This window comes from Cololabis saira, chromosome 19 (genome assembly GCF_033807715.1).
Source record: "Cololabis saira isolate AMF1-May2022 chromosome 19, fColSai1.1, whole genome shotgun sequence".
Classification (NCBI taxonomy): domain Eukaryota; kingdom Metazoa; phylum Chordata; class Actinopteri; order Beloniformes; family Belonidae; genus Cololabis; species Cololabis saira.
In genome coordinates this window covers 17,824,973-17,838,274 of record NC_084605.1, presented here as the reverse complement: position 1 = coordinate 17,838,274, position 13,302 = coordinate 17,824,973, and the positions used below count along the sequence as shown (strand labels likewise).

At 42.3% G+C, this 13,302-nt stretch overlaps 1 protein-coding gene across 1 annotated transcript; it reads right to left on the bottom strand.

Annotated features, from left to right (window-relative positions):
- Positions 1–5,618: 5,618 nt before the first annotated feature.
- fads6 (fatty acid desaturase 6) lies at positions 5,619–12,312 on the bottom strand. The gene is made up of 6 exons (XM_061708617.1): positions 11,818–12,312; positions 9,815–9,981; positions 7,687–7,867; positions 7,324–7,511; positions 6,107–6,286; positions 5,619–5,962 (listed from the first exon to the last, which is right to left on the bottom strand). Exons 1-6 carry the CDS (start codon positions 12,077–12,079, stop codon positions 5,813–5,815), a joined length of 1,128 nt encoding a protein of 375 aa, XP_061564601.1. The 5' UTR covers positions 12,080–12,312; the 3' UTR covers positions 5,619–5,812.
- Positions 12,313–13,302: the final 990 nt, after the last annotated feature.

Here is a 13,302-nt window from a genome sequence, read left to right as displayed (position 1 = left end):
CTTCTGCATGTCATTATCTGATCAGATCTCCAACCATGTTGAATCGCTGCATGTGCACGTACTGAGTGAGGGTGAGGCAGGGTGCCTATATTTTCTGTTGACCGCAAAGACAATATGAATGTAAGGCTGACAGTCTAATTTCACCAAACGGCACAATAAAAACCCCATTGATCTGGCAGCATTGGCTTGCATTTTGCTTTGATCGAAGTGTGTCGGACAGATCCCTGCTTTCACTCTCTCAGTGACTAATTAAAGGTTGATAGTCACCAGCAACATTGTCAACAGAAAATGGCTACAGATCAGAGACCCATCTGATACTTTGCGCATGTAAGACAAGCGACCACTATGGATGCAAACCGTGAGTAAAATTGAATAAAGGATGGATCGCAGCACCGCCCATGGTATGTGAAACTCAGTTCATTCATGCTGTGAAGTTGACTCTTGCTTGGACACAGTTGATGCTGGTTACTGCTGCATATTGGATGCACATGGATACTGTGGCTGCTGAGTGATGTCATTATCACCATATTGCTCAAAACTGAACTAACCTGTGGAATGAGAGGATCAGCAGTTTCATGCACATTAAAGTAACAAGTTGGATGTGGATGTTTGATGCTTTGCTGCTGTTGCTCAAGTGTGGACTGTGAATTTAGAGACAATATTGGATGGTTCATGTATGGAGGAACATATTTGCCAAGAACAAGTAATAAGGTGGACGTGGATTGTGGCATATGTTCAATGAACTTTTGTGGTACACATTACTGGATGTCAATATGAGTGGCTCAAAAGCTAGTTCATGTGTGAGTGAATTGAAGGCTGGTTCAAATGCAAATGAAACTGATAATGAAATTGACAAAAGAAAACCCATTCTCACTGAAAAGGCTTTGGCGTATGAAATTGGGAAGATTCAGAAAGACCGCAAAGCAAGAGTGAATAAAATGAAAAGTGTCATCATTTCTTTAAAGAAGCTCATGGGGAATGATGCTAACACTTCACAGGTGCAAACTCAGTTGGACACTTTGATGCAATTGCATAATGACGCAATTTCCCTACACACGTCATTGATTGACATAATACCTGAAGAGGAGCAGGATAAACAAAATATCTGGTTTGCAAGCATCAATAAACATAACAAAGGACAAAGGGTTCAAGGCCTGCAAAATATCACAATCTGCAGAAACTGCATGCAAATAAGGAATGTGAAAATCCTCCTAGCTTGTCATTGCATGAGCTACAGCTTCATAGCAACATGTCCCCAGACAAGGGACAGGATGAGTTTGCTGGAAAAACACATAACATTGAAGAGAATGCCTTACTTGGAGCAGTACATGATGACATTCAGCCAAATTACAGTATGTTGGAAGCAAAAGGTATGGATCAAAGGCTGGGACGTCAAGAACTTCTAGGACTTCAAGCTCCTCTACTTCCAGCTTAACTTACCAGTTCTCAATTTCCCAGTACAAATGCCCAAACACCGGTTAGTGATGATGGCAACATCATGCTTTCCATAATTGCAAGGCAGAATGAAATTTCTGCTCTCCTGGCACAACATAACATCTCTCATTTGCCACAAAGAGAAATCCAAGTGTTTGATGGAGATCCACTTCACTATCATGCCTTTATGAGAGCATTTGAACACAATGTAGAGGAGAGAACAGGTGATGCGAGAGACTGTCTGCACTTCCTGGCACAGTACACCAGGGGGCAACCGCGAGAGCTTGTTCGAAGCTGTCAACAAATGCCGGCAGACAAAGGATATCGAAAGGCCAAGGCTTTGTTGGAAGAACATTTTGGAAGCGAGCAAAAGGTTGCTTCAGCTTATATGGACAAAGCACTCTCATGGCCTGTAGTTAAAGTAGAGGATGCCAAATCTCTACAAGCATATGGTCTCTTCTTAAGAGGATGTTGCAATGCGATGGATGAAGTACTGTACATGTCTGGGCTTAACATGCCTGCAAACATGCTGACAGTTATAAAAAAGTTGCCCTACAGATTAAGGGACAGATGGAGGACAGTGGCCTGCGACATTCAAGAAACACATCATCGTAGAGCTACTTTTCCTGACATTGTGGCTTTCATTGAGCGTCAGGTCAAAATTTTAGTTGACCCCGTATTTGGCAATATACAGGATGCCCCAAAGACAATGAACAGCAAAGACGGAAGCAAAGATAATTATCAACATCGCACACGAACCCAAGGGAGTAGTTTTGCAACTACAGTCGCTGCGGTTGATGAAAGAAAGGCCCATGTGAGGAAGGAAGTAGCCTCACTGGACAAGATCTGCCTGTACTGCAAAGGTGAACATGCACTGGAGTTGTGCCCTTTACTGGGAAAGAGGGCACATAATGACAAGATTGCTTTCCTGAAGGAGCATGGAGTCTGCTTTGGATGCTTGTGCATAGGGCACATAAGTAAGGATTGCAGGAGGCGACGGTCATGTAAAGTATGTGGAGCTAAACATCCTAGCATGCTTCATATTCACGAAAAACAAAGAGCAAGATAAAGGTCAAGCAGTTGCAGTGGATACAAACACACCAGTGGGCAGCTCTGTGGTGGCAGTCCAAAGTAGTGGTCTTACTGGGGCCGGCGATCATGACTGCAAACTCTCCATCGTGCCAGTCAAGGTCAAGTCTAAAAAAGGTCATGAAATTGTGGAAACGTATACCTTTTTGGACCAAGTGAGCTCAGGCTCGTTCTGCACAACAAGTCTGATGAATAAGCTGAATGTTCCAGGAAGAGGAACTACGATTCTCCTGCGTACTATGAGCCAGGAAAAGATAGTTGGGACATGCATTGTATCGGGTCTGGAAGTAGCTGGTCTGGAAAATGGTTTCTATTGTGACTTACCAGATGTCTTTACACAGAAGAAATGTTTTTTTGTTTGATTCAGTCTGCAAATGATGACGTAAAGCATTCTGGGAAATGTTTCTAGCCCTTGGTCGTCGAGTCAGCATCTGAAATCCCTCGCTCTCAAGGGCGAGTTTGGACATTTCTTGTGCAGTGCCACATGGGTGGTGTTAGGACCCCAAATTATTTATGCAAAGTATCAAATACTTTGGATGGATGGGTGGGTGATGTTGTGATCGAACCTGATCACCCCGAATCTGGAAAAGTTAAAGGATTTTAAGGTTCTTTTACTAGTTTTTAAGTGTCTTAATGGTCTTGGGCCTTCTTATCTCTCTGCACCACTTTTACCCTATCGACCCGTGCGGACCCTGAGGTCCTCCGGTGCCTTTTAACAATACCAAGAGTTAGAACCAGGACACACGGGGAGGCGGCATTCAGTTATTTTGGTCCCCGATTGTGGAACAGCCTCCCGGAGAACCTCAGGGCCGCAGAGACTGTTGATGTTTTTAAAAAGAGGCTCAAGACCCATCTCTTTAATCAGGCTTTTAAGTGACTCATTTAACTCTTTATAATTTTTTATGCTCACCCCTATTTTTATTGGATCTTACTACTCTGTTTTATATTAATCTTTAGTTTTTCCTGTTTTATCATATTGTATTTTCATTGTTTTATCTCAATGTTATATCTAAATGTTTTAGTCGTTATTTATGGTCTATTTTATACATTCTACTGTCTTATTCTTTTAGTTTTTAATGTCTTGCTTTCTAGACATACTTTTAGGATTTTATGTTATGTTATACTTTTTAAACTCTATTAGTGTATTTTATCCTGCTTTCTTGTAGCTTTTAGCTCCAGTGTTTCCTCATGGGGAGTCTCCATGCTGGGAGTGACTCTGGCCTGCAGGGGGGTCGTCCTGGGGGTCGTTCTGGCCTGGATGGTTGTGGAGATCTGCACCACGGCTTCACCGCTGTGGTGTGGACTCCTCTATCCGTCCGGGCTGGGATGGTCTCTGTGGGCCCCCCCCCCCCTTGTAGCTGCGGGCTATGAGACCTCCTGGCCCGGACGGCTCCCTGTTTCCATCCTCAGTGCTCAGCCATGTCTACACCGTGTGTCTGCGTATGTTTCTGTGTGTGTAAGTTGGGTGAATTGTGGTGTGCTTGTGTCTGTCTGTGTGTGTGCGGGAGGGGGGAGGGGGGCAGGGCATTAATACGTTTTATGTTTATTTGTTTTATGTAAAGCACTTTGTGTTGCATTTTATGTCTTAAAGGTGCTTTATAAATAAAGTTTGATTTAATTTGATTTGAGAACAGAACACTCAGAATTCAGTTAGGCCTCTGCAGAGGGAGAACCAGCCAAGACAGACTCCGCAGCCTGTCCTGTCAACGCCCTGCTGAGTTCTGACCACTCTGTGGGAGGGACTAGGCTTTAGTGCGTTTTCAAGGTCAGGAGGATGAAACCTGTTATCTCTCGCCTGGTACAGCATGTTCCTTTCAGTGAGAAGTCAGGGTAAACTCACAGTAAGCTTAGCACATACACACATTACGTTGATCAGCATATGCAGTTAAGTTATGAATTATTTTATTCAACAGTGGATAGCTTTATTCATCCCTGAAATTAAGTTGCCATAGTAGTTCGGTATGAATAATATAGGGATACAATAGCAATAATTACAATACAACAGTCCACTCACTATTCATCCTGCGACCTGTGAAAGAAAAAGCCGTGGTATACATGAGTCTGAACTCCTGATGGAGCTGAACATTTTCATGAGCTGACATTGGATGCCTGACTATTCCTGTCCTTTAACCAAAAGATGGCTGAAGTGGTGGTTTGAGCTGTTTGAAACGGATAGAGTTGTTATGGAATTTGAATTTTAAAAATTCTGTCTGTATCTGAGTTAGTGGATATTTATCTGCCCAATGAGCAGGATTAAGTGTAGCTCGTACCATGAAGTCCTTTATTGGCTCCTTGACTTTTGGGGTTTGATGTTTGGCTTCTGGTGGTTAAAGAATTGAAATATAAATATGATAAAGTGAAAACTCTTATTAGTCACTTATGGTTCATATTGACTTGATGGAGAAATCTCCATCCTAAGGGGAGATGAGATGTGGTTCACATCTTCAAGGTCACATCATGTGTCAGATATTGTTATCCATGGGACTTTTCCAGAACCCTTTCTCATCTTAATGTTTAAATTACTCATCTCATATTGTGGGGCGGCACGGTGGCTTAGTGGTTACTACTGTTGCCTCACAGCAAGAAGGTTCCCGGGCCCGGCGGGGGTCTTTCTGTGTGGAGTTTGCATGTTCTCCCCGTGCTTGCTTGCTGTTCCATGTCTTCCCCTCAGGAAGAAGGTACAGGTCAACAACACCTCCCCTCCCCCCTCATACACTAAGCAACCATTGTCATGCTTCTTTTGAATTTGCTGTTCATGCTGCTACTTAGTTATTGCACAATAAGTACACCTGATAAACGCTTTTAAAGATTCTTATGCTGCATTCAGAGCACATCTGCTCTAAATAGTGTTTATTTATTTATATATATTCTGTGGTTTTTTTTTTTATATTTCATTATTTTTTTGTTTGAATTATGTTGCCTTGCTGTCTTGTTCACTAGACAATAACAAAGATTTGATTTTATTTGAGGTCATTTTCCTGGTTGTACAGATGTTATCCCCTCACATGTAATGGAAGTAGGAAATCTGATTCAGTACTAGTCAGAGGGAAATCTTTTTCAGTCTTGCATAGTCAAAGAGTAGTTTTTTTCCACCACACTATTCATTAAGTTAATATTTAAAAAAACAATTACTCAATCATGATTTAATAGAACTACATATTGATTCTGTGCTTATGCTGTGCGCTTGCGGCTGTTTTATCCTGCATACACGAGGCTGCAACTGGTCTGTAGAAAGGCTTGTGATTCAAAATGAATAGTCCAAATAGTTTCTCCCACCACCCCCTCTCCATCACTGCACCCCAACCAGCTCTGTGATGGGGGGAGCAAACACCATCAGCTCCTGGTATTTATGGAAGAACAGCTGCAGGCGGGATAGGTAGCTGTCTTCCTGGTATGGAAGCTTCTTCTCAGTCAGGTACTTGGACACAACAGGTTTCACCTGGCGAATGCAAAACAAGACATGAGAACAGTTTTATAAATAAATACTACAGTAAGTCAAATGAGGATTCAACTCTTTCTACTTACTGGTAGTTTTATCAAAATTGGGACTATGTGAGGTGTGAAATTTACTAATGAAGCCTACCTTCAGACACATATTGTCTGATAGAAAGGGGAAGAGATGGTGCTCCACATGGCAGTTGATTAGTGAATGTCCAAATATCCAGTCCAGCAGAGGGTTACGGGGTAGGTTCAGGACGCCGTGGGTCATTTGGAAAATCCTCTTTGGTCGGCCGGATGGAGAAAACATTGGGAGACCGATGTGCTATGAAGATAATTTTAATATTGTAAATTTCATACAGAACTCACTTTTCATTCCTATATTTATGGTGATGGGTACATGATGGGCAGTTGATGGATAGTTGGCTACACTGGATCAGAACATCCTGATCAGAATTATCCACATTTGATGACTTTCTTCAACCAGTGAGTATGCAAAAATATTTCAGAGTAAAAAAAACTATTATGAAGTTTTAAAACAGTTTTCAAAAAGGCTGTGTTGAATGTGAATGCAAACAGAATCTAGAGAATAGATGGGGGTTGGGGGTTATTGGGACATGAGCCAATGGTGCCAGGAAACGCTGGACAACATGTCTCCGCTCCATCTCGACATCAGTAACATGTGTTACATAATCCATCTTTACAAAGTTTGACCAGAACAATGTACAATGACCTGCAGGATTCCTTCTAGGAAACTCACAAATTAATTGTTCTTTTCATCTTTTTAGTTCTCTAACTGGGACACAAAGCTGCTTTCAGCAGGAAACTCGCAGGGGGCCTTTAGATCACCATGCTCTTGTTTTTTTTGCTTTTCCGATGAAATGAACACATACAACTCTGTAAAAGGTGAACATATGGGATGAGATCTTTATGAATCAAATTCACATTACTCTACTCTACATCCAAGGTCAGAGCTTGGCCCACATTGTTGGTTGTAAGTTGGACTTGTTTCCAGTGGGGGTTGAACTTCAATTCTGTCCATTACTTTTATGGACATAATTTTTAGGCGCAACCGAGGAGTGGAGGGGGTCTGGTTTGTTGACCTTAGAATTGGGTCTCTGCTTTTTGTAGATGATGTGGTTCTGTTGGCTTCATCGGGCCAAACCTGCAACTCTCACTGGAGCGGTTCGCAGCCGAATGTAAAGTGACTGCGATGAAAATTAGCACCTCCAAATCTAGGACCTTTTTCTTATATTTTTGTTATATTTGACAAAGAACATGGCTTTGAGTTGGAGAAAAAAATTGCATGTGACATACAGTTCATCTCATGTTAACAAAAAACAGAATATTTTCTGTTCTCACCTGAAAGATGTTGACATGAATGTAAGGCACGGAGAACATGGCTCTACACACCAGCATGCAGAGCAACGTGCTGTGCATTGACCTGAACCCAGAGATGTTGATGAGCAGCCAGAACTGTGAATACAGGCCCAGTGTTACCATCAGGACCGTCCTAACCACAGGGATGAAAGAATGTCCCTTAAGATGAGCTGCAAAACCAGAAAATCACAAATCATCACATGCATGAGAGTCAACTCACACTGAGGTGAGAGACTCAAGGTAACATGAACGCTTGAAGAGAACCAGAAAACTGTCTCAGCTTCATGCTAATAATCACATTTAATGTAGAAATATTGTATTTGAGGAAGCATAGGTCTGTCTCACCGAGGGCAACAAGAGGAGTGATTACAGGCAGGGACAGAGGGGCTACAAACAGGTAGATGGTGCGAGGCAGGAAGGGGGCCTTCCATACGCTGGAGTCACCCAATCCAATGACGTTTGTGTGAGCGTGATGCAGCTTAATGTGGCCATGGATGCCAGCTTGTGATGAGAATGAGCCACAGACCTGAGTGGATTAGCAGAGCATCATATCCTTGAACAACGAACACACCTGATACCGATGCAACATATTTAGAAATTCAGTGCGGACAGATCATGCTTCCCGTAATATGCACATATGTAAGACTCTATATGCGCTGTAGGAGCTGCTGTAGGGCAGAGGCTATACAATCACTTTATTTTTAATGAGGATAGTCCTTGGTAAACATCCGTATTTGAATTTACATAAGTACATAAGTTAAAACAGATGAAGACAGATTTTTCTGCCACTTTGGTTACTAAAGGTTATTAGGGCCCGAGCACTTACAGTGCGAAGGCCCTATTGTATCTGTAGGAATTCTTTTTTTCTTTCTTTCTTTCTTTCTTTCTTTCTTTCTTTCTTTCTTTCTTTCTTTCTTTCTTTCTTTCTTTCTTTCTTTCTTTCTTTCTTTCTTTCTTTCTTTCTTTCTTTCTTTCTTTCTTTCTTTCTTTCTTTCTTTCTTTCTTTCTTTCTTTCTTTCTTTCTTTCTTTCTTTATCCTTCTGACGAAAGGAGGGCCTTTTTGCCCCCCTAAACGTGCCCCAAAAGTCACCAAATTTTGCACGCAAGCCAGGCCTGGCGAAAAATTTGATATTTAATAGTTTGCATTGATGGGCGTGGCAAAATGGCTCAACAGCGCCCCCTAGAAAACCTTTCTCTGCCATAACTTTTGAACGGGTTGTGATAAAGACATGTGGGTGGTGTCATCGGACTCTGTATTGAGTCCTTGACCTGTCATTGGCCTGAATTAGCCCCGCCCCTTCTTCTGATTGGTCGATATTTGATAGTTCCTATTTTCTGCCATATTTTTTGAATGGTTTGACATAAAGAGTTATGGGTGTTCCCTCGTCGGCCTGGGACGGGCGGGTCGCGGTGCCCGGGCCTGGCGGGGCTCGCCGCGCAGCCTGGATGGATGAATGGGATGCCTGGGTCTGGGGCCCTCCGTTGTTGGGCCCGCGCGGGTGTCGTCCTGTTGGGGGGTTCCCTCTATCCGGGCCCCCCTCCTCCAGACATATACAGACATATACACACACACACACACACATAGCCACACGGACACACACACACACACACACACACACACACACACACACACACACACACACACACACACACACAGACATATACACACACACACACACACACACATAGCCACACGGACATATACGCACGCACGCACGCACGCACACGCACACACACACATGCTTACTCTGTAGTTTTGGGGGTTAGTTAATTGCGGTAGTTTAGCTCAGATTGTGATTGGGTCTCAGGACCTGGGACGGTTGCTGCTCGTGTTTCTGCCGGTTCCGTGCCTGTTTCGTGTCTGTTCTGTTTTTTTTTTTGCAGATTTCCAGTGCTCGACGTGCGCCTCCATGTGTGTTCTCGCGTCCTGGATTAGCAGCCCCCCCCCCCCAAAAAAAGAAAAAACTGGCTTTGTATGTGTATATATATGTATGTGTATGCGTATGTATGCATATATGTATATATATTAATGAGATAAATATATTAACAATGCACATATATATGCATTAGGTTCTTACCAGCATGGTATTAACCATTAATACGTGTGCAGACAAGGGGAAAAAAAGACAAAAAAAAAGAAAAAAGAGTGGTGTCATCGGACTTAGTTTTGAGTCCTTGACCTTTATTGGTGAAAATTGCACGCGCGAGGGCCCGTTCATCGCTGCTTGCAGCTTTAACTGAACATTGTTATTGAACATTGTAAAGACGAATTTGTCTCATTCACTCTTGTGGATGTTGCTGTTTATGGGCTCAAAATCCAAATCTGCCACTACATATTTGGCTGTTAAGTATGAGCCCTTTTCAGTGGTATCTTTCAGTACACTGCTAAAGATCTGGATAACAGTCCATTTCTGAATAAACTGTGCCTAAATGTTCTCAGTGATGGTCCTTGATAAGTTAGTTCACACCTCACCTCGATGATGAAGACAGCCCAGAACTTACTCCAGGCTTGGGATTCGCTGAAACCCCCGTGGCTGGCCAGATGTGCGCCTTTGATAGTGATGACGGCATGAGCCACGCCCATCAGTAGCATGCCCAACGAAAACCACAACAGTTGAGAGGAGCCCAACAACAGGAAGGCTACAGAATGGAGGAGCATAAATATTACCTCAGACAACCCTTAGCTTTACCCCACATCACTTACAGATCCCCCCTCTCATATGTTGCTGTAGACTTTCAGTGATCCACATCATGGTGATAGAATAGGATATGGATGGATGGATGGAGTAGTTTGGACTTTTTTTTACATGCATTGCTGTTCAATCGATTGATTAGGATTAAAACAGCTCAGCTCAGGAGCGCCTTGGAGCATTTTCAAAGACAAAATATCCCCATAAGCATTTTTACCCCCTGCTGGGAGTCTAACTGTTGTTAGATTATTTACTGTATAGACTGTTATGATTTAATTTTCCTTTGAGGGAATACATTATTTTGAATTGAATTGTGGGATGTCTCATATTAGCAAAGTAAAAAATATAGGTGATGTTGATATAAAAAAGTACTTTTAAACCAGTGGCAGCAGGTCAAATGAATGGTAATCAGTTTAACCTAATTAAGTAGATGCGTAAAGTCAGAAACAAATGTGTGCAAAATGGCTGTACTGTACTATCCCACGACCTCTTAACTATGGTAAATATTTGTTATGTCCCTTATCCAATGAAACTCTTATAAATATGGCTTGCGTCATGTTTCAAAGAGGCACCTACTTGAAAACTGCGCTACACAAAGATAGACGCCTCCTCAGATTCTTTCAGAGTTTATGTTCATTTTAGAAGACAACATTCTTGAAATATGCGAAAAGACTTCACTTCATAGGGAAAACTTGAAGAGTGCTACAGCAGAACTACTCCATATTAACTACACTTCATATCAATTGCTTATCCACACTTTTCTCCAATGGAATATATTGAATCCTGTTGTCACTAAAATGTTTTACAGCAGCACAAAGGACCAAACCCATCAGTGCAGAGAAATTACAAACTTTATGAAGTACCGTACATGAAGACTGATGTGCAATTACAGTTCAGTGACCACAAATTAACTCCACAGGACCTGAACCCAGTTCGGGCTCCTGTCAATCTTCCCACAGCAGGCAAAGTCCAGTCAGATTAACAAGATCATTTTTGTGTGGGGTTGTGTTTCTGTGCTGTGTAATGGTCCTGCTGAATAAATAATGCAGAAAAAATAAAGTACATTTCTAAAGGAGCACCCTGCATGGAGCTAAATAGGAGTACATATTAAAAAAAAAAAAGGTTGTGGGCAGGTTGAGATACATGTCTCGCGTTGTTAAACATCTAGGTATTGGTGCAAAGTTTTTTTTAATTTCCTTATCACTCATAACGAAGATCCCAGTTCAAGCAACTTTTTCCAGCAGTCTTTTTAATTTTCTCCTTCCGGCTTAAAGGTGGCCACTCATTTTTTATAGTTTTTTTCTTTATATTACTCAAATGGTTAGGATTAGTTGTTTGAATACATGGCTAGGGTTCAAATGTATGTGTATGGTATTTAAATACAAAATACATGGTTATGTTACAACTTTTTACGAGTTATGGTTTGTCCCATAATTCCTGTCCACAGTGTTACACTACTGTGAGACAAGGAAAACTGAAATTATTATATGTTGTTGTGTTACACCAACGGGCAAAACAAGATAGGTGACGTCAGACTAGGATAAAGGGCAGATAGAGGCTTGTTAATGAAAATAATCATTAGGTCAAGGAAGGATTAATGGGCCATGTCAGAGTTTAATGTCTGTTTTAATCACTGAATTTTATCCTGAGAAATTGCAATAAAAATCAGCATAACTAAAAGATGATCAGAACAGTTACACACGTCAGAACACTGGGTACAGAGTACACATGTCTATGTTGAGCAATGTATCCCTCCACTTTTACCACAGGAGAAGTGATCTCTTACCAGGTGGCAGACAGAGGAATGCTGCTGCTAAGGTGCTGCAGTCTACTCCCCTCCTCTCCCACCAGCTGCTCTCCTTCACCATCTTCTGCACCTGCCTTGTCAGCTCCATCATCATCGACTCTTTCTCCTCTCTCTCCTCTCTCTCCATTCCTTCCTCTCCATTCTTCAACTTTGAGTCTCCTCTGCTTCTCACCAGCTTCTGTTCATAACCTACTGGTGTGTCATCCCAGGACTCCCTCTCCTCCTCCGGTACACTCTGCATGCTGATGAAAATCCCTGTTCAGTCTGTTCCCAACCTGCGAGCAGTCTGTACGGAACACGGCAGCCTCACAGCTAAGTCCACAGGGTCAAAGTCAACATTGAGAAACTTCATTGGCAAGGATAAGGGAAGCACCGCCCCCTTCCTGCTGCCTCAAAAGCCTCCTACTCCCTCTGCTCCTTTTTCTTCTTCTCCTGTCAGCTGACTCCTCATGCAGCTCCGCAGACGTGGCTTTTATTGTCCCACACCCCAAAACACAGTACAACACCGTCCCAGGACCGGATTGACGGACCCTCTTTAGCCCTGTTCACCTCAGATGCGGCTGTCCTTCCTCCTCCTCTTCTGCATTCTGCATGTTGCTCACCGCCTCTCTGGTTCCCGTCTTTGTGTGGGCTTCTCACCCCCTCCCATTCTCTGTTGGTAACCTTTGCAAATGTCCTGGGAGAGGGAAAGAAACAAGCACCAGCTAACAGTGCTGTTCAGCTGTTTCTGCTTTGCACTGTGGGACGACGTTTTAGATGACAATAAAAAGAGGATTTGAAAAAATGTGTTTGGATAGTCAGGGTTTGTTTATGTGTTGATGCAGGTGAAATGATTTTCTCTGGAGTGAGTTCTGGCCTGAGGCCATGTTGTCTGCAGCTTGCTCTTTAAAATATATGCTGTAAAATGTTTCCACTTGATCGCATAGCAGATCTTGCAGAGAGGAGAGCATAAGAGCACCAGCTCTTACATCCTGCCACAACCTCAGCTAAAGCTTTATAATCATTTGTAAATGCCAGATTATTTTTGTCCACACAGGCCAGGCAAGAGCTCATTAAATGGGGCTGAACTGAAGGATAGAACAAGAAATAAAAAGTCAGAAATGTGTAAAAAAGCCTTTTATTCCATGTACTTCACAATAAACCTTCTATCTTTGGAAACTTGAACAGAAAGGCAGACATGGATGGAAATGTGAGATGATAAAAGATTACAACCTAAATCAGATTTCTTTGGCAATCCAACAAGAATCCGACTTACCTTTTAGACTGTGTTTTATATCAGAGAGCTAATGAAAATAAACCAAAAGGGAGGGTGGTGAACTGGCTTTGCTACTTTTACTTTTGTAGCTACTTTTGTAGTAATGTGGAGCTCAGGTGCCAATTTTCAACAACTTACAAGAAAGCATCAGAGATGGAGGAGTCTAGTAGACCACTTTGTTTTAGCATCTCTCTATGCACTGTTGTCAC

What these genes read in the sequence shown, in the direction of transcription:
- fads6 (XM_061708617.1), bottom strand. Translation starts at nt 12,079, where the DNA reads ATGCAGAGTGTACCGGAGGAGGAGAGGGAGTCCTGGGATGACACACCA. An exon ending in TTCATGTCAACATCTTTCAG is followed by an intron (nt 6,287 to 7,323) that starts GTGAGAACAGAA and finishes TTATCTTCATAG; the next exon opens with CACATCGGTCTCCCAATGTT. An exon ending in CAGACAATATGTGTCTGAAG is followed by an intron (nt 5,963 to 6,106) that starts GTAGGCTTCATT and finishes TGCATTCGCCAG; the next exon opens with GTGAAACCTGTTGTGTCCAA.